The sequence below is a fragment of the Callospermophilus lateralis genome, chromosome 18 (assembly GCF_048772815.1).
Source record: "Callospermophilus lateralis isolate mCalLat2 chromosome 18, mCalLat2.hap1, whole genome shotgun sequence".
Classification (NCBI taxonomy): Eukaryota; Metazoa; Chordata; class Mammalia; order Rodentia; family Sciuridae; genus Callospermophilus; species Callospermophilus lateralis.
Genome location: NC_135322.1, coordinates 41,794,403 through 41,818,009, shown reverse-complemented (window position 1 = coordinate 41,818,009; position 23,607 = coordinate 41,794,403). Strand labels below are relative to the sequence as shown.

The following is a 23,607-nucleotide window of genomic DNA, read 5'->3' as shown; positions in this document are numbered from 1 at the left end:
CCATGGTTCTGAACTCTTTCTTTGCTCATAGGCTGTAGAGGGATTATTAGATGCCACAAGTGGTGCTGATGCTGACCTTCTGCTGCGCTATAGGGAATGCCACCTCTTGGTACTAAAAGCTCTACAGGATGGTAGGGCTTATGGATCTCCGTGGTGCAACAAACAGATCACAAGGTTAGTAGCCATTTATTTAATTAGTAATTATTGGAGTGATTGAACCCAGGGGCATTTAACCACTAAACTACATCCCAACCCTTTTTACTTTTTATTTTGAGACAGGGTCTTACTATGTTGCTCAGGGCCTTGCTAAATTGCAGAGGCTGGTCTTATACTTGGAGATCCTCTTGTCTGAGCCTCCCAGGCTGCTGGGATTACAGGCCTGCCACCAAGCCCAACTAAAGTGAATTTTAATATGCATGGTCTTGTTTTTGACTAGAAGTTTCCCCTTTTTTCTTGAAAATAAGGGAAATATTTGCATTTCCAAATTCTAAGAAGTGAGAATTGGTGAATGGTTCTTTTTTTCCCCAAGTAATCTCAACCTTTTGCCCACAATAGAAAGCCTTTACCTTGTTTTGGGACATAAAATTGTAGGTCATTTGTTTCTATGATTTCACAGCAGTAATATTCATAGGTAAATATTTTAATGGAATCTCATTTCCTAACATGTAAAGCAAAGCCTGGGCTATCTTAACATGGCCTCAAAGCATTGAGCTGTTCTACTTATATTTGTTTATGTGTGTGTATGTTCTGTTTGTTTTTTCTTTGGTGCATGCTGAGAATCCATTGTACCCCTTAGCTATACCCCCCAAAATCACTGGCTGATTTTAAACTTGGGTACTTAGTTTTGCAATTGACTCTAAATTGAAGTCATCTTTAATTTAGGAAATTTGCATTGAGTAAAATGAACTTTTTGTTTACCTGATACAATATGATTAAGCTCATGAATAAAATCATAACTTTTCTTAGGTGCCTAATTGAATGTCGAGATGAATACAAATATAACGTGGAGGCGGTGGAGTTGCTAATTCGCAATCATTTAGTTAACATGCAGCAATATGATCTTCACCTAGCTCAGGTATGGTAGGAATTTATTTGAGCCAACAAAAGGACTCGGAGTATTTTTACTCCCAGGTGTCATCTCTTTTAAATTGCATTTTCTCTGTTGTCAGTCAATGGAGAATGGTTTAAACTACATGGCCGTGGCATTTGCTATGCAATTGGTAAAAATCCTTCTGGTGGATGAAAGGAGTGTTTCCCATGTTACTGAGGCAGATCTGTTCCATACCATCGAAACCCTCATGAGGATCAATGCTCATTCCAGAGGCAACGCTCCAGAAGGGTGAGAATGAAATGCTTTGGGTTCCCTGTGCATTAGCAGTCTCCTAAGAAAGCTTTAGAAAGGAATGTGCAGACTTACTAAAACTACTGTTTAATAACTGCTTTCTACTTAGAAACACAGTGAGAGTGATTGTCACAAGTATGGAAGCTTAATTAACTGCCAGACCTTCCTGGTATAGAGCAGTACACATAAGAACTGAGTTACTATCAGAGCTGTGGTTTATACCTGACACTTAAAAGCTTTGAGTTTTTTTTTTGTTGTTGTTGTTTGTTTTTTAAACCCCAGTGAACTTAACAGAGATGAAGCATGGCACGTAACAGGCAAACAGCAAACAGTGAAGTGTTTGTTGACTCTGAATATCAACTCTATTTCAGTGGGCAGGGTTTTTGGTGAAGATAATAGCTTAAGTCTTACCATTTGTATAAGTAGAGAAGAAGAGACCAAAGATAGTTATATTTAAGTATGGAAATGCTCAAGTGAAGTGATCATTCCTTTGTGGTTTCTGTTAAATAATCAAATTGTCCAAATGTGTCTGTGTGAAATCACAATCTTGAATAGACCGATTTTTTTTCACTCTGGATTTATTGTATTAGATTGCCCCAGCTGATGGAAGTAGTGCGATCCAACTATGAAGCCATGATTGATCGTGCTCATGGAGGCCCTAACTTTATGATGCATTCTGGGATCTCTCAAGCTTCAGAGTATGATGATCCTCCAGGCCTGAGGGAGAAGGCAGAGTATCTTCTGAGGGAATGGGTGAATCTCTACCATTCAGCAGCTGCTGGCCGTGACAGTACCAAAGCTTTCTCTGCGTTTGTTGGACAGGTAGAGCTTTTGGAAAGAAAGGTGCTTTTTATTCAACATAAGTAGGATGTGATAACCTCCAGTAGTAAAGCTCAGTTATTATATACCTGTGGCTAGACAGTTATCTCCATACTCATGTAAACCAAAAATGTCACCATCATGCTTTATGCTTTACAAAATAGCCTTTGTGTTTACTAATTGATCACAGCAGTAAAGTGAGCATCCCCACACCACCCCCATTTAGTCCTATTTATCTCATTCTCGGTATGATGTACAGTGGGGTCAGATAATAACAAAGCTGCCAAATATAACTTAACTAGTTTGATAATCTAGTAGTGATGGATTATAGGCTACTAAGTAATTGAAACTCTTTTATCTCATATAAAAAATAAGGTAAAATAATTATTTAAGTGATATAGTATTTTTTATTTTTAAAGTTAAAGTAGGTTATCTCCCTAAACATGTTCTTTTGGAAAATAGTTTTAGTATTTCCATTCATAAATTGGTGCAAATTGGAATTTTAGTGTTAGAAACCAAGCCAAAAACTAGCCCACAACCAAGGTTTAACAGGAATTTTTGTGGATAGGATGAAATAAAATATGGAACATAGTATCATTTAGTTTCTGTTTTTTATCATCACTGGCTGCTTAGCAAATGTAAGAGATTAAGAGCACTACTAGTCAGTGTGTTCTGATTTTAATATAACTTGGCAAGAGTGGCACTTTCCTGTACTGGCCTTAGAATTACTTTAGTGGAATTAATGTTATTCAGGGTAAACTATCTGCTTATTTCTCCAAATTTTTAAACTGAAAACAGAACTTGGATAAGTTGCCAGAGAAAGATTACTAATTAGTTCCGTTTTTAAGTAAATGATATTTCAAAGTGGAAGAGTTGATTTTAAACATACAAGTTGGGTTTTCTTTTCAACATGATTGTTTCCTAGTAAAATGTACCAGGCAGATTTATCTCCTAAAAGAACCCAGGGAATTACAAAACATACCCTACTGAAAAGATGTTACTGCATGTATGTAGTTTGATATTTTTTTATTTGGATGGAGAAAAGAATTGAATTAGCTGGTTTTTATGATCATTGCTATTTCATGGGGATGGATATGGCACCTATCTCAGTTTTTTCTGCTGGCTTATTTATTTACTCTCTTTTTCTGTTTCTCTTGGAAAAAAAGATAATGTATCATACTTTTCTGTTCAGTTGTGCACCCTTTTGAGAATTCTTGTTTTCCCTTTTTGTGCTTCCTCTTTACTTTTTCGGATTTCACTGTAGATATTGAAGGCCCTTTGTCTTTACTAGGGCACATTATTATCATATTCCTACCAATTCAGCTGTCTTATTTCTTTTGAAGGGACAGGTAAATTGTTTTAAAATTTCCAAGATAACCTCGAAGCTTTCCCTCTGGGCTTGGTTTCTTTATTAAGTGAATACTGGCCTCCTTCCTCTACCTTTAAATGGGCATTTCCCTGTGGTGGTGCTGATGTGGCCCCACCCCCAAATAACACATTTTCAGCTTCATTTACAGATATCTGTCATGTAATTTATAGTTTTTTTCTATCTTTTATTTTTCCCTTTTTAAAAAGTGATTTTATTTTTTTAAATACATGATAGTGGAATGTATTACAATTCTTATTACACAGAGCACAATTTTTCATATCTCTGTTTGTATATAAAGTAGGTTGACACCCAATTCGTGTCTTCATACATGTACTTTGGATAATGATCTTCATCACATTCCACCATCCTTACTAATCCCCTGCCTCCTCCCTTTCCCTTCCTATCTTATAAATAGGCTTTCCTTTTCTCCTTTAATGTAACAATTTGTTACATTTAAGTAGCTAGACATGATCTGAGTTTTTTCATAACATACATACTTTATATAAATCAGTGATTGGGGGGTTACCTAGATGGAGTTTTGGAAGCTTTGTTATTGGGTAAGTCAGTAATTACTGACAATTATCTTTAATTCTATGAGAAGCAAAAATATATGTAATTTATTTTCCTCCTGGGAGAAAGATGAATTGTCCAGAACGGTTTATTATGACCTCAGGAGTTACTACTGAAAGTTTATTTTGTTTACATAGTTAATTTTACAAATTATTTGGTGATACCCTCATATTCAAAATAGCCGTAATATTATCTCTCATTCAATTTTCATCTTTTCATCCATGAAACTTAAAAATCAGAGGAATTCTGTCATGATTTCTTAATGAGAAGACATTCTCATGGCAGCTTTTCTTTTTCTTTTTCTTTTTTTTTTTTTTTTAAGTAAGAATTAGAAATGTGATAATAGAACGAATTAGTATTTCTTACTCATGAAAATTAAGGTGTACAAAGTTTGTGTGTATTGTCTCATTGTGTCTGTTTTTGTTCCCATAATATAGATGCACCAGCAAGGAATACTGAAGACTGATGACCTCATAACAAGGTTCTTTCGTCTATGCACTGAAATGTGTGTTGAAATCAGTTACCGTGCTCAAGCTGAGCAGCAGCACAATCCTGCTGCTAATCCCACCATGATCCGAGCCAAGTGCTATCACAACCTGGATGCCTTTGTCCGACTCATTGCACTGCTAGTGAAACACTCAGGGGAGGCCACCAATACTGTCACAAAGATTAATCTGCTAAACAAGGTCTGAAGTTTTTTATATTCAAAGTCTATATCAGTGTGTCTGTGATAAGCCCTCCCCAAATTATTTTGTAACAGTTCTTTTCTGTCCTGAAATTAAATTCAGAGATAACATGTGAACATATCCAACAATTATAGAAGATATAGTTCTTACCTGAAATTTTAAATATATATTTCAGTATGTTAATGCTTTGTTAATGATTATAGTAGAAGATATTTTGGTAGTATTAGATTTAGATTTGCCCTGTGCACAATGTCATTGGGAATTAATTGATAGCTAGAAACATCTATGGCTAACAGATGGGCAATTCCAATACAAAGGATAACATTTAGTCCTTGACCTGATATATAGAGAGGGATTTTTGGAAATTCGATTATTAAAGTAGTGTAAAAATATATGTGAGCTGGGTGCAATCGCACATGTCTATAATCCCAGGCAGGAGGATTGAGAATTCAATGCCAGCCTCAGCAATTGGCATTTAGAGACCCTGTCTCTAAATAGAATACTTAAAAAAGTGGTGGGGATGTGGCTTAGTGGTTAAATGCCCCTGGGTTCAATCCCCAGGACCACACACACCACCAAATAGTGGTGAAAGTGTACTTAAGCTTTTGGTCTTCAGGAAATAACAGATGGGTTCTTCATGTCCTTCACTGTTTAATGAGCAAATCTAGCAGCATTCAAAGTTTTGTGAAACACCTCTGCAGCCTATGCAACAACAGCTCTACTGACAACTACTAAATACCAGTAGGGTGTACACCTGTTTGCTAATTTGTCAACTTCAGATCAGACCAGAAGAATTAGATTATTGATTAGGTTGACATGGTAAAATGTGAGGGGCCATCCTGATTTTTAGAACTCTTAGAAGAACCAGTGGGCATTTGTGGAGAATTTCCAGGTCTGATCCAAGGATATTGAAATTCAAAGAAAACACATAGAACACTGCAGGCCAAGTCAAACTAATGTATATCCCCTTCAGTTGCCAGGATATAGTTTTACATTTATATAGTTTGTATCCTCTCCTTTAACATACTTCTTATAAACACAGAGCAAAAGCACCATAACTTACAAGTGACAAGTGAATTGAAATGAATTATGTGTACAACTTAAAAGTTATATTCTGTGTATTGTACACAGGTCCTTGGTATAGTAGTGGGAGTTCTCCTACAGGATCATGATGTTCGGCAAAGTGAATTTCAGCAGCTTCCTTACCATCGAATTTTTATCATGCTGCTCTTAGAGCTTAATGCACCTGAACATGTGTTGGAAACCATTAATTTCCAGACACTCACAGCTTTCTGGTGAGTATTGTTGGGTTTATTAGAGACTTAAGTTCTGCTGGTTTGAGTGTAGTAAAATCATAGGAGTAGAAGGAACGTCATGTGTTTTGAGGCATGTGGATTGTTTTGATTTGTAAATCAACATGCACTTTTAAGTTTTCATGTAGTTTTTGCTATATTTCAATTTGGGCTTCTAACTAAAGAGTTTTTGTTTTGTTTTGTGTTTTTCTCCCTTTCTTTCAGCAATACATTCCACATCTTGAGGCCTACCAAAGCTCCTGGCTTTGTATATGCCTGGCTTGAACTGATCTCCCATCGGATATTTATTGCAAGAATGCTGGCACATACGCCACAGCAGAAGGTGTGGCTGCAGTTTATCTCCTCCAGATGAAGACTGTAACTACCCGGGGCTTATATATCAGTACTGCTTATAGATTGCTATTAGTTATTTAGTAGTCATTGTACTTCTTCCAACCTTATTTGAGAGAATTATTTATTTTATTTAATGTAGAGTCAATGTTGTAAAAACAGGCTTCATGAGTACTTGACTATCTCTTCCTGAAAGCTATTCCTTGGTTATTCAGTGTTACTTTTCCTTCCAACTTTGTTGTGGACCACTTGTGATAGGCTTTTGTTGTAATGTATTGTTGCTTCATACATAGCAATGATTCTAAAACATGATTGTGAGAGTTGGATTTTGGTTTTGTTTCTAAAATTGAAATCCCTCAACAGCTAGATAAAAGTCTCTAGGTAACAGGACTCTGGAGCTTGCTAGTTTCATGTTTGTATTCTTAAATGCTGAAAACTCTCATAATTAAGATTAAAGAGTATGGTAGTCCATGTTGTTGTCCCATCCCAACCCCCAACCCCAACTCTGCATGTGCATGCTTAAGATTAAGGACCATGGTGCTAAATTCCCCACTGTCCCCCTACTGTGTATTGAATTCAGGGCCTGCTAGGCAAGTGATCTATCAATGAGCTACACTCTTCACCCTAGTTTGCTTTATTTAAAGGACTAATACCAACTTCTGTTATAGGGTTTCTTAGTCTAATTGGGAATATGTACCACAGCTAATAAAAGAAGTATTTTTCTTATCTTGCAATAAAATGTCAAATGAGTACTATAGAAAGTACCTTTGTTTGCCCTGTCAGACCAGAAAAAGATGTGACTACTGTGTGCTAAACTGAACTTGGCCAAAACAGGTGAAAGATAAATGAACTTGTTTTATTTGGAGAAGGGCATTCCAGGAGGAGGGAACACAGAATATTGAAAGAAAGTATACAAAAATGAACCTGAATGGTAGGGTTGGGAGACAGTAATCAAGCCAATTTTTGCTGAAAGAAAATTCATGTTGTAAATTAATGGGAGTAGAAATGGAAATAGTTAACCCAGGACTTAATTAAAAGAAGGACTTAAGAAAACAGATCTCTAGCTATCAGTTTCTCAGGGTTTTTCTTTTGTGTGTAGTGCTGTGGATTGAACCCAGGGCCTTATGCATGTGAGGAAAGCATTTTACCAATTGAGCTATATCCCAGCCCCAGTTTCTCAGTTTTATATCTGAAATTTCTTTGAGATCTCTCCTCTTCTTCCCTTTTTAATTTTCTTAGGCATGAGGACAAATAATGTCCTGAAACCTATGGAACCAGTTTGTTCCAAATACCATTTCCCACTACTTTAATAGTCACTTAGGCTTTTCTAATGGCAATCAGTCTGGGAGAAATACTCACTAGTATGCCCTATTTACATTAGTATGAAGAAGAAAAATCACAGTGTAGCTGCTTGGGCATTTTTTTTAGTGGCTATACAACATCTTGGGTATAATTATGACTTATATACATTTCTTTCTTTCAGGGATGGCCCATGTATGCACAGCTACTTATTGATTTATTCAAATATTTAGCGCCTTTCCTTAGAAATGTGGAACTCACCAAACCCATGCAGATTCTCTACAAGGTAATTTGGATTTTTAAGATAATTTTCAGAACTAAAAAAACCACTTTAACCTAGAAATACAAAGTATAATTGTACGTTCAGAAAAGTACTAAAATCCAATGTACTTATATAAATGAACTCCTAGGTCCTAGGGTATTCGAATGTTGAACTTCATTAGAGACTCTTTTTGAAATTCAAGTATTAGTTTGTACTTTTCAGCAATAGATCAATTACTCTTTATCCACATCTTGTCATATCTGATATATACGTGTGTGTGTGTGTGTGTGTGTGTGTGTGTGTGTTTGTACAAGCCATTTAGCCATGCAGTAGAATTTCATTGTTTTAATTGGCATTTTCTTAATGATTTTTAAACGAGATTTTCATGTGTAGGTCAGCCTCTTTGTGATGATCCTCTTTTAATATTTTATTCCTGTTTTGTTGATATTGTTGGGTTTTTTATTTTTATTAACTTTTAATTTCTTTCTAGGTTTTGTTTTTTGATGGTGCTGGGGATTAAACCCAGGGCCCCCAAACCCTGCTTTTAAAAGCATATCTTAGTTTAACTGGGACTAAATCACAGTTAATAAAAGTCTCTCTCATCTTGCATTTAAATGACAGTTGAATTCTATAGAAACTACCTTTGTTTGACCCTTGTTTGTGAAGATCCTCTTTAAATACTTTGCTTATGTTTGTATTGGATTGTTTTGTATTTTTCTTATATATTTTTCCTGTTATTTTCTGGTGTTTTTGGTTTACTGCAGTGCTGGGGATCAAATCCAGGGCCTTGTGCATACTAAGCAAGTGTTCTACCACTGAGTAATGCTCCCAGCCCCTTATTTTATTTCTTAAATAAAAATTCTTCATGTATTGTGGATATAAACCTTTTGCTGTTATTGTTCAAATATTTCCCACTCTTAGGATTGTCTTCACTCCCTTAGAGGAAGATATTATTGGAAGAAGCTTTAAATTTACTCTAGTCAAAGCTAACCAGTTTTCTAAACTAAATATAACCTTTTGTGATTTGTATAAGAAATCTTTGCCTGTCCTAAGTTCTGTGTACCGTTTGTGTATTCAAATTTTCAAGTTCCTTAGCATACATTTATTTAATATTCTTAAACTGTTTTTTATGTCTTTAAGATCTGTAGTAGTTGTTCTTTTTAATTTCCTGATAGTATGATTTTGGGGTTTTCTCCGGTCTTGATAGGATTTATCATTAACCCTTTAAAAGAACTTTTGGTTTTATTTATTTTCATACCCCTTTTCAGTACTTCAAAAATTTTTAAAAACAGTATATTTTAGGTTCTTTGGTTTTAGTTAGTAGTTCTTTTTCTGCCTTCTTAAAATAGATGCTTAACACTATTTTAATATATATATACTTCAATGATGCAAAAATTTATGGGCTTTAATTAACACTAATTAATTTATTAAAATATTCACATCCAGAAATCATGAAAAACTAGACATTAGCAGTCTATAGCCTTAGTTAAAAATATATATGTTAGCTTTTTTTACTTGAGATAATTCATAATAGAAGAATTGTTACTTTTTTATTGTGGGTTGTTTTGTTTTAATAGGGTACTCTAAGAGTGCTGCTGGTTCTTTTGCATGATTTTCCTGAGTTCCTTTGTGATTACCATTATGGGTTCTGTGATGTGATCCCACCTAATTGTATCCAGTTAAGAAATTTGATTTTGAGTGCCTTCCCAAGAAATATGAGGCTCCCAGACCCTTTCACTCCTAATTTGAAGGTAAAGTTCAAGAAAAAGTTCTTTTCTCTGATAAGAAGTCAATTTCACTCCCTTCTCCCTGATATGTACACATTGTGTTAGATAAGGGGGGAAACTATTATGTTATTGTGCCTGTTGAGTAACATTGCTGCAGCTGAATATTGGTTCACAGTATTTTTCTAGTTGCTATTTAAAAACTCATTTTGATCGTGAATTTAGCCATATTTTCAGAGCCCCAACCTAAAAATGGACCAGATATTTCCTGTCAGACTTCCCATATGACAGAGACTTATAGGACAAGACTTTCGTTTGTATTTTACATATTTCATGGTATGTGCGCGTGTATTTAAATTGTTGATGTAAGGAGAAGGAGTCATTTTGAAATGGATACTAGAAATTTTTATGTATTTTCTATTCCCTTCACCCCGCCCCCATCTAAATTTCTAAAAAATGTGTAATATCTTCTATTCTCTAGGGCATTGGGTGGTGAGCAAGGAAACTCCTTCTGGACTCTTAATTTTGAAATCTAAATTTAAGAAAAATTGGTTCATGGTACTAACTAGACCTCTCCACAGTACTATCTTGCCTTATTTTAGAAAGGAAAAACATTTTACAGACTAAGGAAATTCCTATCATTTTTATTTTGTATTCTAAGGGAGATGAAGTAATAGAAAGTGACAGTCCCCTCTTCAGAATATTTGTTGTGTAATTTTAGGAGGAAAAAAACCAGCCCTGTCACTTTCTAGTATAGATAAAATTTGTTGTCAGCTCCTGATTGATCTGGTTTTGATTTTTGGCTTTTGTGGCAGGTGGACATGTTGAGTGAAATTAACATTGCACCTCGGATTCTTACCAATTTCACTGGAGTGATGCCACCTCAGTTCAAAAAGGATTTGGATTCCTATCTTAAAACTCGATCACCGGTCACTTTTCTGTCTGATCTGCGCAGCAATCTACAGGTTAACTGGTTTGGCTTAACTCTGCTATGTCTTCCATAGAAAGCATCATTCTGTGTGTCGTCCGTTTCAGGAGTTAGTATTTTCAGCCTGATTTAAAGGTTTAGAGACATTTTCATATTTCTTAGTTATATATTTTACTGGTTGATTTCATCAGTGAGATAAGGCTATAGCTTTAGATTAGACAACCTGCAGTGGGATTGTTTTGGGTCCACCCTCCCCACAAGAATAGGCCATTTAGTCATTCCCTGTTTGTACTCTCAAGATTTTCCTAAATAAATGAATTCTGGTTCAATTTGGTATATAGAAAGAATGACTTCAATTATCTTTCCAATCCTGCCACACCATGTGACCACAATTTTCTCCCTATCCAAATCTTTTTTTTTCCCCCCTTCTTCTTCCTTTGCAGTACTGGTGATGGAGGCCAAGGGCCCTCTACCACCACTAAGCTCCATCCCTACCCCATCCGCCTTTGAGTTGGGGTCCGAGTTGCTGATTCTGGCCTTGAATTTGTGATATTTTTGCCTCAGCTTCCTATGTAGCTAGGATTTTAGGCATTTGTCATCAAATCTGCCACTGAGATCTTCATTGTAACTGCATGTTTTGGCTTGATAAACTTTATTCAGAACTGTGCCATAAACATAGTGATGATATTTGTTTGGATTCTCTTTTTTTTTTTTGGGGGGAAGAACCATTATTAGGGCAGTTATATATTTGTTAATGATCTCACTGAATTAAGCAGGGTTCTATTAATTAAATCACAAAGAACACAGAGAGTAGTTTAGCCTTTCTATGGAGGCAAGTTTAGAAATATTGGTGCGAGAGTGACTTCTGTGAGTAAGTTTTCTGTTTTGCTCATTTAGGTATCCAATGAGCCTGGCAATCGCTACAACCTCCAGCTCATCAATGCACTGGTGCTCTATGTAGGGACTCAGGCTATTGCACATATCCACAACAAGGGCAGCACGCCTTCAATGAGCACCATCACCCACTCGGCACACATGGACATCTTCCAGAACCTGGCTGTGGATTTGGACACTGAGGGTGAGTGAAGCCAGCCAGACCACACAAATTTTCTGGATTTTTTGGTGACAGTCTGATCACAAAATTTAAAAATGCTTTAAGCTACAATAAAAGAATATTCTATCAGTATATTTATAGGTGTAGCTGGTTATTTCATCTTTCATTGGACATTATCTGTTCAATGTAAAAGACACCAAAAGAAATTATTCAAAATTCTGCCATATCAGTTAATATTTTGGTCTCTGTGATTATTCTAATATGCAAATAACTTAGTAGTCTATTAAAACATTGGCTTATATTACATTATTAGTCTGCTGTTTCCCAGCATTTATTGGCGCCTGCTTTCAAACATACTAAATGTGAGGTATAAAAATTTTAACAGGGGGCTGGGAGTATAGCCCAGTTGGTAGAGTGCTTGTCTTGCAAGCACAAGGCCCTGGGTTCAATCCACCAAAAAAAAAAAAAAAAAAAAAAAAAAAAAAATTTAAACAGGACTTTCCTACCTGTTTTGCAGGAAGTTCACTGTACAATTCCTATTACTTTGCATCTTTCCTAGTTGAGCTACATTTCTTTTGGTGCTCTGTATTCATTCTTACATAGTGGGAACCCCAGTTAGCTGCTAAATAACTGTTATACAGTCCTACTCATTTTAGCATATTGTACTTTAGAAGTAGTATTACTTTTCACTTTGCTGTGGATTCTTCAGAGACTAAGGAATCTTGAGTATATATATACTGCTTATTTTAGAAGGGATTCAAGAGAGCTTAAAATCAAGATTTGATGAAATTGAATATTATTAACATCCAGACCTTAGCACTAAAAGGAGGACAGCCATTAGGGAAGTGTGCAGGGTGACTATGATAGCTTCATAAACATGAGTGACATCCATATATGACTGCATGAATGCTGTGACTCTACATCATGTACAACCAGAGAATTGAAATGTACTCTATTTGTGTACAATGAATTGAAATGCATTCTGCTGTCATATATAACTAAGAGAACAATAACAAAAAAACCATGAGTAACATCATGCATGGCAGACATACAAACCCAGTTAATACTAATTCCAGTATGGCTTATTAAACTTATCATTCTCAAAGTGTGGTTTTAAAACTTTGAGGGGGATTTTCAAGACTTTCTTAGATGGGCTGTGAATAATAATAAGACAAAATTTTATTGTGGTCTGTCACAGCATATAGGAAAATTTCTGCATAGACTGCATGAAATGTGCTACAACTGATTAATTCAGTTTTCTTCCATGATGACATTAAAGGGACATGTAAAATGTTAAAACACCTTTTCACTGAATTTTTAGGCTAATTTTTTTTAATGTTATTTACATTAACTAAGTGGATTTTATAAAAAGTATTCAGCTGGGTGTGGTGGCATATACCTATCTACCAACTCTGGAGGCTATGTCAAGAGGATCATGTCTCAAAAAGTCTGGAGATACCAGTTCAGATGTAGAATACTCCTGGGTTCAGTCTCTAGCCCAGCACCACCTACCCCAGTTTAAAAACAACACAAACAAACAAAAAAAACTTTAAATTTCTAATGTTGGAATTATCACAGTAAAAACCCACGAAGAGAAACTTTCAGGGAGACCGAAAGCCTCTCTAAGAATCCCAAATCTTATTTTTCCTTCCTACATTGACCTTTTAGAGCAAGTCCTCATTAATTTCTTTAATTTCTAGGTCGGTATCTCTTCTTGAATGCAATTGCAAATCAGCTGCGGTACCCGAATAGCCACACTCACTACTTCAGCTGCACCATGCTCTACCTTTTTGCAGAGGCCAACACTGAAGCTATCCAGGAACAGATCACAAGGTAAAGAGTCATTTTCAAATTGTTCGAAATTGGCTCCTTTCTCTTCATTTAGAATTCTTAAGAGTTCTTTTCTTTGCATTCAAGTGTTTGGATATTTTTCACATGTCTAAATACCATGTTAAGTATGGGATATAGTTGTGATCAGGATCCATGCCCTCTTAATACTGTTGTTAAAATGTTAACTTTTTGTTTAAAGGGCACATTTTTATTGAGAGGCAGGAATTTCTTTGTGGTAGTGGCAGCAGTATTTTTGACAAGAGTTCTGAATCAGTACAGGCCTAATAAGTACCTCACCAAAAATCCTGATTTTTTTTTTTTTTTTTTTTTAATTATTTCTGGGTAGAAAGGAAGGTCTTAAGCAGGAGAAATAAAAGGATATATTACTAAAATACAAATCTGTTTCAGATTGCTCGGGTTATATGTAGGATTAGAGATTGGGAAATAGGTAGATTCTGGTGATATATATACTTTAAAAACTTGTCGATTCACTTAATAATAGTAATACTTGTGCTAAGTATGGTTTCTTGGATTTATATTCCAATACTTGATTTTATTATTGGATGCTTAGATGACAATGTGCCCTTTTGTGATTGTATATGAATCTGCAGTAAAGTCTTGTTCTTAATCTTCATTCTCTTAGGACAAATTTAGAATTACAGTTGGTAAGTCAAAAGACATGACTACTTAAGTAAATACTTTACACATGCACTAGTAGACTAGTAGTGTTAGAATTTTTTCCACAGCTCTCATTGGATGGTCATTTTTTGGAGGGCTATGTATTTTATGGGCTTTCCGCCTTTCATCCTATTCTGATCATCTTTCAGATAGGAACCATTATTACTTTTAGAGCTCAGGGACAGGATTCAAATCCCCAGGTATACTAATTAGTTACTGCATGCTTTACTATGCTGTGTAGGTAGGTAGATTAATTCATCTGTTTTGTTTTAATCTAGCTTTCTATTTTTATTATTTACATTAGTTATAGATGGACACAATACCTTTATTATTTATTTTTTACGTGGTGCTGAGGATTGAACCCAGGGCCTCACATGTGTGAGGAAGATAACTTTTTTTCCCCATGAAATCAAATTTTATGAAATAAGGTAATAGGCATGATCATACTTCTGTACATATTCTCTGTGTTTTAACCAACCCATTCTTCCTTTCTCCAGGGTTCTGTTGGAACGGTTGATTGTAAATAGGCCACATCCTTGGGGTCTTCTTATTACCTTCATTGAACTAATTAAAAATCCAGCGTTTAAGTTCTGGAACCACGAATTTGTACACTGTGCCCCAGAAATTGAAAAGTGAGTTAAAAGTAATTTTTAATTATCTAGCAGTGGAATGGGACAGATTTCGTTTATTCTGTCTAGCTTGGGTCATTATTAAGAAGGCAGTGGCAGCTAAAACACTAGTATTATTAGGACTAAACTTTCCTCTCAAGTAAACCTGTTATTGTTTCCATTCTTCAGGTTATTCCAGTCGGTTGCACAGTGCTGCATGGGACAGAAGCAGGCTCAGCAAGTAATGGAAGGGACAGGTGCCAGTTAGATGAACTGTATCTCTGTTGTGTCAGCCTGGTGGTCCCACTGCACCAAGTCCATAAACTGAAGAAGCCTCTCAGTTCCTCCTGACTTTTCCAGCCCTTTGGTTCTCAGGCGCCTGCCCCAACTACTGTTGGGATCAGCCTCCTGTCTATGTGGGCACGTTCCAAAGTTTAAATGCATTTTTTGACTCTTGGCCAAAATTTAGAAGATGCTGTGAATATCATTTTGAACTTGTGTAAATATATGAAAGAGAAAACTTTTGTCTGGAACTTTTTGAGTTTGTGCAAAATGTGTTCAAGGCAAGTACATAAACTGGATCCTTCAATAGGCAGCTAATGCCAATAACTTGCCAAAGGGCATAGTTCCATGTCTTTGGACACTCTACTGTCCCAAAGAATAGTTAAAAAGCCAGTTTAAGTATTATGTATTTTTGTTACCGTGGATAGGAGACCTTAAAAAAAATGACTAAAAAGATATGGATGTGATAGAATTGATATGCCAGGGCTCAAAATTGAGATGAGTTTAGCTTTGGGAAGAAGCATGCCATAGGGAAAGCAAGTCCTGCTTGAGAACATGCACCTGAGTGAGGCCAGCTCATGTTCTTATGAAGGGAAGCCAGCCCAGGCCTAAAGCTCCTATGTTTGTCCTCTCCTGATACTGGCAAACTCTGGAAAAAGGAACTAAACCTTACCAAATTGCCCTTCATAGTCATTTTACTTAGGAATGACTGCATCTTAACAAAAATCTTAAGGACCATGCAGTCCCCTTTTTATAAGGATCTTAAATGTTTTGTTGGCCCATGAGTTCTATTTTGTAGACTTCCTAGTTCCTGAGCTCTAGCTCCCCCACTTCTGGACTGAAGTTAAACATTAAAACTCATGACATACATGTTAGTCCCCTGTGCCTTTCTCAGTAGCAGCAGCTGCTAGGGTTGGTGAGAAGGAAAGTGGACAGCCTAGCCTTGAATAGCCAAGAGCCATTGGAAAACATCTTTGGAGGCACTCGGGGGCTGCGGGTGGGGCAGTACTGGAGATGGAACCCAGGAAACTTCTACTTCCTGAATGACGGCACTTTCCCAAGAAATTGTTTAGTATTTGTTGTTTCAATAGGAAAAGATAGTTGGAACAGATTTCTGTGATCAAATTGAATTATGGATGAGTCGGTATGTAAAACAATCTCAATTAATTACCCTACCTTTAATTTTGACCCTTTTTTCCCCTCCCTACCCATAAAACAACAGAGGTCTAGGGGACTGTCCTTGGTATCTTCAGGTTTATCCATTGGAAGGCATGCCATCCAGACTAAACTCAGACAACTGAAAGACCAAGTAAAGCCAATTTCAGTGATATTACTTACTAAAGTGACTTCCTCACCACAGACCCAGATTTAAATCTGCTCTTCCTCCAAAGTCCATGTTACTAAGTGCTATGAATATCATCTTTCTCCTGGCTTTTGTTAAAGTGGCTATAAAATGTGCTGTTCTTAATTACTAGCAGTAATTCCCAAATCTGTTGATTCCAACCCTAAAGTGTCTCACCTTCAAGAGTTTAGAGTAGCACCTTTGCTTCTTTTCCATTTGGTATTTAATACATGCAGAAGATCCAAACCTTCCCCTTCTTGAGCAACAAAGTGTCAGTTTAGACTAAGAAGTTAAATTATCTGCTAACTTGTCAGTTCCAGTAACTGATGTAAGATCATCTTCTGACCATACCTAACCTGTAAGGCCTGCTTTTCCCTCCAGCTGAGTTTTGCATAGGCCTCCTTATTACTGAGTACATCCTCCTCAGTTTTTAAGTCTGTGGCATAGGTCTGCAGAGTCAAAAGAACACTGTCTCGTAGAAGCTGTCTCCATGATGCTTTGAGCTTGGGGATATTTGTGACTGTTAGTCTGTCCTCTTCCCATTCATCTTCTCCCCATCCATCTCGGTCTTTAAACTCTCTGAACTCCTCAGCAGGCATGCACAGGACCTGAAAACAACCATGGGTCCGGGTCATTTAAGTACTTGCTCGTTAATCACCATTAGGGGACAATTCTCAGCCCTTTACCTTGAGTGTGGCGGCCAGTTCCTCTTCAGTTAGCACCTCCTCACGACCAATCACAAATGCACCCTCTTCCCCTACCATCTCCAGTTTGCATAAGAAATCCCAGCGCTCATATAGTCGGAGCCTTTCAGCTTCACCTTTTGTTCCTATAGATGAAATAACAGGGCCAGTCTTGGTATACGCAGGAGTTTATTTTCAATAAGTCAACCACTATTTAGCAAAGCTATTATAACCTAAGCTGCATGGGTACAGACACAGCTGTGGTTGTCAAAAGACAAATTAATGAGACAACTCACCCCGTACTGCAGCTTCACGGACAGTCACCATTTGAATGTCTGCTGTGTCATCCGTGTTGTCAGGATATGGTTCAACAAAACCATACATGTGAATAAGTTGCCAATTAGCCATTTGTCCATAAGTGTTGAAAATCTCCTGGCCTTTAGGAATGGGCCGGGTAGCCACCATCCGAAGATAATCCTGGGATGAAAGGGAGAAGCTGGAGCCATGGCCTTCTGAGGCCAACCCCATGAAGATCACACTCCTCTTAGGAAAGCCTCCAGCAGGTATACTCAGCCAGGGAATTGAGCTGTATCTACCCCCATTCTGCTTTTAGTTCCTGTCATACCCTATACTAAGGCCTAACTTTAAAAAGGTCACAACCTGTGATATTAGGTAAATTTTGTTCGTTCATCTTCTGCACTGAAAAAGTTAACTTTTAAAAATGAACTATTAGTATGAAGATGTGAAAAAAAAATGAACGATTAAACCCAGATCAATATATTAAAAGACAAGTGAAACTATTAATAGCAACATTCACTGATTTAATCAGTGAATGTTTGTCAAATATTCCTATAGAATAGAACTGACCCAAAATGGGGTCATCTTAGACTTGGGCTTGTGAACATTCGCACCTCTCCTCCTGAAAAGTACTGAGACCATAGCCATTCCAGGCTGATGTCCCCAGGGCTAACTGAGTCTTGACTCACTGACATGGCCAGAACAGCCAGTGGAAAAGGAAACATGGCTATGTATACCACCCACCACGGGCACCAAGTAAATGGTGGTAATAACGATTTATGTGAGGATTTCTTTTTTCTTTTTTTTTTGCTACCAGGGATTGAACCCCAAGGGTGTGAGTGAGCCACATTCCAAACCCTTTTAATGGTTTTTGTTTTGTTTTGTTTTGAGACAGGGTCTCACTGAGTTGCTTGCAATCCTCCTGCCTTAGCCTCCCGGCCACCACACCCAGCTTATCAGGATTTCTTGAGGGCTTTAAAATGTTTTGTGTACAGATGACTTTACTGCCTTATGTATACCACAATTACACAGAAGTTCCTTTCACCCACTCATATTTAGTACGAGTAGGAAAACTGAACCCAAGGACACTAGTTTGAATCTGATGCTCAGTCAATGCACATAACAGAAACTAGGTGGGATCCACTCACTGCAGAGTATTCTAGATTGGCATTGTGATTGGCTAAGTGGTTTAGTATGTCTGCAGCAGGCACCATCAAAGGGGAATTCGGCTCCTTTTCGTCTTCCTCTTCCTCCAGTGGTTCTTGAAAGCTGCCACAGAGAGAACTTGGCTAAGGCCCAGGTTTGGGTGGGGGACTATGAGTGGAGCTCACTGTCTTCTTCCTCCACCACCCTTATCCCTCAATGGTGTTCTAAAGAGTTGGGTCCTCCAAGATTTTACTCGCTGACCTGTAGGCCATCACAAGGGCCACTAGCTGGTGGTAGAGTTCCAGGGAGCGAACGCTGGGGCCAAAGAGATCCGGATGGGCTTCCATGAAGGGAAGCACGATGGAATAGAACTCGCTGCGAATGTTGGCCAAATCCTTCTCCACTGCCTCCGGGACACCTGTGCCTTGCAGCAGGCGCTGGCGCTCCTCTTCTGGCCTGCAGATACACCCCAGAGCAGCTCCCTTCACACCCTATCATGACCAGTGCGTGGGGGCCTTGTCCCCACCCAGGGCAGGGTGGCTGGAGCAATTAGTGAAATCGGAGCTCTTCAACCCCTCCCACTGCGCTCACCAAAACATGGGATGCTCCAAGCGGTCCAGCTGGGGCCACAGCGCAAAGTAGGGGCTCCACAGCGAGGCTGGGGCCTGCAGCTCATGGAGCAGCGCCAGCAGCAGCGGCACCCAGCCCGACTGGCTCTGCAACGTGTCTCGCTCTAGAGAAAGCACAGGAGTGAGCGCCCCGGCACGGCTCCAGGGCCTGCCTCGATGACTCCGTCCGCCAGCGTGCCCACCTCGTTCCAGCAAGCCCCGGATCGAGCAGGTGTGTGGCGACAAGAGCGCTGCCCGCGGCACCGCGAATAGCAGCTCCCCGGGCAGCACGCTTTCACGAGTCACCATGCCGTAACCGGCCACAGTGCCCTGCCGGCTCACCGCCACCTGCGAGGGGAGGAGAAACGCCAGTCAGAGCAGTCGGGGACGCGCGCCCCTCCACCCCGCCGCACTTCCACTCACCTTGGGGCTCAGCTCCAGCCCTACCCGCCCACACCAGCTCAGGAAGCCAGCCACAGGGTCGGAGTCCGGCTCGCCTCCGCCCCCCGGTTGCGCCACCTGAGATAAATGAGCCGAGTGACGAGGCCCCGCCCCGGGGAGCCCGCGGGGATGGCGGCGCGCGCGCGCGGGAGACGCGCTTTGCTTGGGGGAGGGAACGCGGAAGAGGGGAACCGGACCTGCGGCTGGGGGCGCAGTGGCGCGCGCCGGCTGCCTCCGGCCGGGGCAGAGCAATGGGCCGGGTGCCGGCCGCCCGCCACTCACCCGCGAACGCTTGGTCCGGGTCGCCATGGTCCAACTCGTGGCCCGCGCCACCGCTCCGCGTGCCCGCGCCCGCGCTTCCGGCGCTGCTGGCCCCGCCCCAACAGGATGCCGGCGGGCGGGACGTGCCGGAACCACGTGGGCCGGGTTTTGACGTCCGCGCCGAAGAGGAGTGAGGGTTTCCATCTGTTCCCAGGGCGTCCGTAACTCCGATTTCCAATTGGATTTAGAAGACGCGCAACCCGAGTGCAGGCCTATCCCCAGCCGTCTGGAGCCTGGACCCTCCGCTGCTTGCTTTCGGTCTGACCCCGAGAGCCGAGGCTTCCTGCGGTAGAAGTCTGCGTGCGAGAACAAAATCGGGATTCTTTCCGAGGGCGTGGCGGCTGTCGGTTGGCGGGCTCCCCTCAAAGGTGTCCCGGATCTCCGCCCCCGTTACCGAGGGCCACGCGACCGTGATTTGTCTGGTTGGGAGAGTTTGCGCGTTTGTTGGAGAGTGGCGTGCCCCAGCTAGCTCCGGAGTCCGCAGAACACCCCCGCTGCCCGATTTCCATCTGCCTACCGCTTGGCGGGTTTACTTACTTTCTTTTTATTAGCTGACGTGTTAGGAGGTATGTGTAAATGAGTAGTGAATGCAGCCAATTGGGATTAAACATGGAGAAGTAAATTGCTGTTAATTTTGGGAAAACGAGGCCCTGAATGGGTTACAGGTTACAAGTTTTGTAGCCAGATAAGGCCAAGTTAATTCGAGCTTGGCCTCACATGGGGCAGATCCTTTATCCTAACACGGCCAAACAGATTATCCATTATGTAGAATTGATGTTAAGATTGGTAAGGGATAGGTGGAAATGTAGAGATGAGGAAACAGCCCCTGCCCTCAACCGGCACCCTCCACCCCACCCAAGCCCAAGAAGCACTGGCCCCGGCAGCATGAACATTCTGTCTCTCGGAAAGCTTCCACACAGCATGGCCACACTTAGGTTCTTCTTAGTTTATTAGTTTTTCAGTACAGGTAACTCTTTCTACATTGACAAGGGTTTTATTTGTTTTACATTTTGTCTTCTCAAAGTCTTAGGACATCAGCCACCAGAATACACAAAATTAGGCTCTTCACTTTGTACAGAGAGGAAAATAATAAACTCCCCATTAAAAGTTCACCTTGATCAAAGAAGAGACAACCTCCAATGAAAAACCACACGCAGGAGGACCCAATATACATATATATATATATATAATGTATAGATATTTATAGATATCAGAAAGAACACAGCAAAAAAAACAAAAATACTTGCAGTTGTATCTACAGTACAAGGGTTAATTCTACCAGCTTTAAACAGTCACATTCAATATTCAAAGGAAGCACGTGAGTCAACAGAACTGAGGACAGACTACACTCCACCAGGCCCTAGAGCAATCTAGTAATGGCTTAAGATTATAGAAAGGAGGCTATGTGTGTGAGGAAATGCAGATGTTGGAGTCCTCAGCCTCAGAACATCCACATACTACCCTACTCCTTCGCAGCCCTTCATTTTTCCAGTGCTTTCCTTTCTGGGGGGAGTGGGGGTTGTGACAATTTAGTTAGGCTGAGACAAATGGCTCTGTTTTCTGGGCTGGGAGATTATACCTGGTAAGGTGGGTGGGTGGGAAATAAATGGCAACAGTCCTGGGCTTCAGGTGGCAGGAGGGGAGTTTTTCTGTATATAGGGAGCTTTTCTCTGCCTGGCCCCTTGTTTACTTCAAGAACCTTCATCTGCCACCCCAAGACCCAGCAAGCCCAGCCCGTGCCCACTCCAGCAGGTAGAGTTGGTGACATGGGGCTTTGGAGTCTTGCCGCCCTGGACCAACCTCTCCAGATAAACTTGCCTCCTCAGTGATGCCTGCTGGAGATGCTGCCACTGCACAGGAGCTCTGCTGGACAGCACGCTGCTGCTGAGTGGGTTCCTCTCTGGGACTAAGGCAAATGGGTCTAAGGAACTCTAAGCTACACTGCCTCTGGCCACCTGCTGGCTCCCACAGGTGGTAACCTTGAAGTTCTTGGGAATACAAAACATACAAGAGCAATCCCAGTCCTTTCCCTCTGTCCTCATTCAGGTCACTAGAGAGGGATAGGTAACTTCTGTCTCAGGGAGGCCTTGGCTCAGAATGGGACAGGGCCAAAAAGTGGCAGAGTATAGCCTAGAAAGCGACTGTGTTGGGGTTCCTGCCCTCAGGATTCTCTATGTCCCTAGGCCAAAAAACTCCCTTCAGCCCCTGTTTAGCCTGGGCGCTGCAGCAAAGCCACTGCTTGGTCAGAGTGCCCCCTTGTGGTCACTATCCCGATGCCTAACACCTGTACTACAAACCAGAAATGGATGTGCTTGGTGGAGTGGAGTGCGAGAGGCCTTCAGAGCTCCAGGGTCCCTGGCTGCTCTTTCCTGGCCCCCACATCAGGGTCTGAACCCAACACTGACCATCTCAAAACCCTATCCCTTCTCCAAACCTGCCTGTCCAAGGGTGGAGCCATATTCTTCCTTTAATCCAGGAATGATCCTAGATCCTGGCCCAAGAACTCCAACTCTTTTCTCATCTAACCCCATCCTCCCTGAGGCCCAGCCCTGACTGTGTCCAGGCTGTTTGTTGGATGTGAGGGCCTGATAAGCCAAGTTCACATGGGGAGTGAGATGAGGGTGGGGGATGGGGACCCCTCAAACCATCTGTAGACTTATGCTGCAGCATCTAAGGTGGATCCCCTCATTTTTTAAAAGAAGTAGCCCCATTCCCCGCCCCCCCTTTGCCCTCACAAAAATAAACTAAAGGGAAAATGAGCCGGTGCAGGGATGGCAGTGGGACCTCGATGCAGGTGGGTAGGTGTCTTGAGTGGAGCCCAGGGATTCAGCAGGATACCTCCATGGTGTGGTTGACCTGGCCCAGCCCCTCACTGCTCTCTGAGTGGGTGCAGGCCTGTGGGCGGCTGCCATCCACTGAGCTGGCACTGGTGAGAGAAGCGGTGCGAGAGCGTGCGAGACGGGTCATGCTGGCCGAGGGCACTGTGAACAGAAATGGAACAGGTGTGAGGACCGCCAGGTAGGGCGAGGCAGCAGCGGCTGGGAAAAGGATAACACAAGCAAAGCGGCCAGCGAGACCCAGTCTTCCATTGACACAGGTCCATCCCAAGCCAGGGAACTGGCACCATCAGGCCTGAGGCATGCAGGGCTGGCAACGGTGAATGGGCCAAAGGGGCTGTGGCCAGTGGGGCCTTGTGCCAGAGCTATGGCCAGGACAGGGAAGGTGCTGACCAGCCACCCCTGTTTCCAACCAGGCCTCCCCCAAGAGGATGACGGGAGCCAGATACAGTGACACCTGTAATCCCAGCTTCTGAGAAGGCTGAGATAGGAGGATTGCAAGCTAGAGGCCAGCCTGGGCAACTCAAAAAGGGCTGGGGATGTAGCTACAAACCCCAGTACTAGAATTAAAAAAGAATGATGGGATGGGGAAGCAGGATTGCTTTTGTAAAGGAGGACATATGTCATGGTTGCAAGCTGCCCATTTTTGCTCTCATTCTCACAGTTGAGACTTGCAGCCAGCAAACTTCACCCGCCTGAAATCACCTGCCCAACCACCCGCCTGCCAGCCTGTTTGGCTTGGCCAGGGCCAGCATGGCTGCCCTCAAGGCCAGACCTGGGCTCTACTTCTGAGGAAGTTCTGTTTCTAACTCCCAGAGCTCTAGAAGCCCCGCAGCCC

The 23,607-nt window shown here is 40.9% G+C and overlaps 3 protein-coding genes across 12 annotated transcripts in view; 1 reads left to right on the top strand and 2 right to left on the bottom strand.

The window, feature by feature from the left end:
- Cnot1 (CCR4-NOT transcription complex subunit 1) overlaps positions 1-15,332 on the top strand; it is an 80,026-nt gene extending 64,694 nt beyond the window's left edge. For all 5 annotated transcript variants that reach the window (XM_076838737.2, XM_076838735.2, XM_076838736.2 and 2 more), the window contains 14 exons: positions 32-174; positions 967-1,075; positions 1,170-1,339; positions 1,933-2,164; positions 4,538-4,786; positions 5,918-6,081; positions 6,304-6,421; positions 7,913-8,014; positions 9,568-9,741; positions 10,530-10,679; positions 11,540-11,720; positions 13,397-13,529; positions 14,702-14,836; positions 15,002-15,332. In XM_076838737.2, the coding sequence (XP_076694852.1) occupies positions 32-174; positions 967-1,075; positions 1,170-1,339; positions 1,933-2,164; positions 4,538-4,786; positions 5,918-6,081; positions 6,304-6,421; positions 7,913-8,014; positions 9,568-9,741; positions 10,530-10,679; positions 11,540-11,720; positions 13,397-13,529; positions 14,702-14,836; positions 15,002-15,080 (2,139 nt within the window). In that variant the 3' untranslated portion in view covers positions 15,081-15,332. The remainder of the gene's footprint in view (positions 1-31; positions 175-966; positions 1,076-1,169; positions 1,340-1,932; positions 2,165-4,537; positions 4,787-5,917; positions 6,082-6,303; positions 6,422-7,912; positions 8,015-9,567; positions 9,742-10,529; positions 10,680-11,539; positions 11,721-13,396; positions 13,530-14,701; positions 14,837-15,001) is intronic.
- Positions 13,103-19,953, bottom strand: Setd6 (SET domain containing 6, protein lysine methyltransferase). 3 transcript variants are annotated; one of them, XM_076838739.2, is made up of 9 exons: positions 19,894-19,953; positions 19,594-19,689; positions 19,374-19,518; positions 19,154-19,295; positions 18,824-19,018; positions 18,565-18,685; positions 17,416-17,596; positions 17,123-17,265; positions 13,103-17,044 (listed from the first exon to the last, which is right to left on the bottom strand). In XM_076838739.2, exons 1-9 carry the CDS (start codon positions 19,918-19,920, stop codon positions 16,739-16,741), a joined length of 1,356 nt encoding a protein of 451 aa, XP_076694854.1. In that variant the 5' UTR covers positions 19,921-19,953; the 3' UTR covers positions 13,103-16,738. The 3 variants fall into 3 exon arrangements, with proteins under 3 accessions (XP_076694854.1, XP_076694855.1, XP_076694856.1); XM_076838740.2 differs by having other exon boundaries at positions 18,628-18,685; XM_076838741.2 differs by lacking the exon at positions 19,594-19,689 and having other exon boundaries at positions 19,894-19,934.
- Positions 19,954-20,863: 910 nt separating this feature from the next.
- Positions 20,864-23,607, bottom strand: part of Ndrg4 (NDRG family member 4) — a 41,652-nt gene continuing 38,908 nt past the window's right edge. For all 4 annotated transcript variants that reach the window (XM_076837640.2, XM_076837641.2, XM_076837638.2 and 1 more), the window contains one exon: positions 20,864-22,913. In XM_076837640.2, the coding sequence (XP_076693755.2) occupies positions 22,759-22,913 (155 nt within the window). In that variant the 3' untranslated portion in view covers positions 20,864-22,758. The remainder of the gene's footprint in view (positions 22,914-23,607) is intronic.

What these genes read in the sequence shown, in the direction of transcription:
- Setd6 (XM_076838739.2), bottom strand. Translation starts at nt 19,920, where the DNA reads ATGGCGACCCGGACCAAGCGTTCGCGG. An exon ending in GCCCTTGTGATGGCCTACAG is followed by an intron (nt 18,686 to 18,823) that starts GTCAGCGAGTAA and finishes TCTCTGTGGCAG; the next exon opens with CTTTCAAGAACCACTGGAGG. An exon ending in CCGTGAAGCTGCAGTACGGG is followed by an intron (nt 17,266 to 17,415) that starts GTGAGTTGTCTC and finishes TTTCATCTATAG; the next exon opens with GAACAAAAGGTGAAGCTGAA.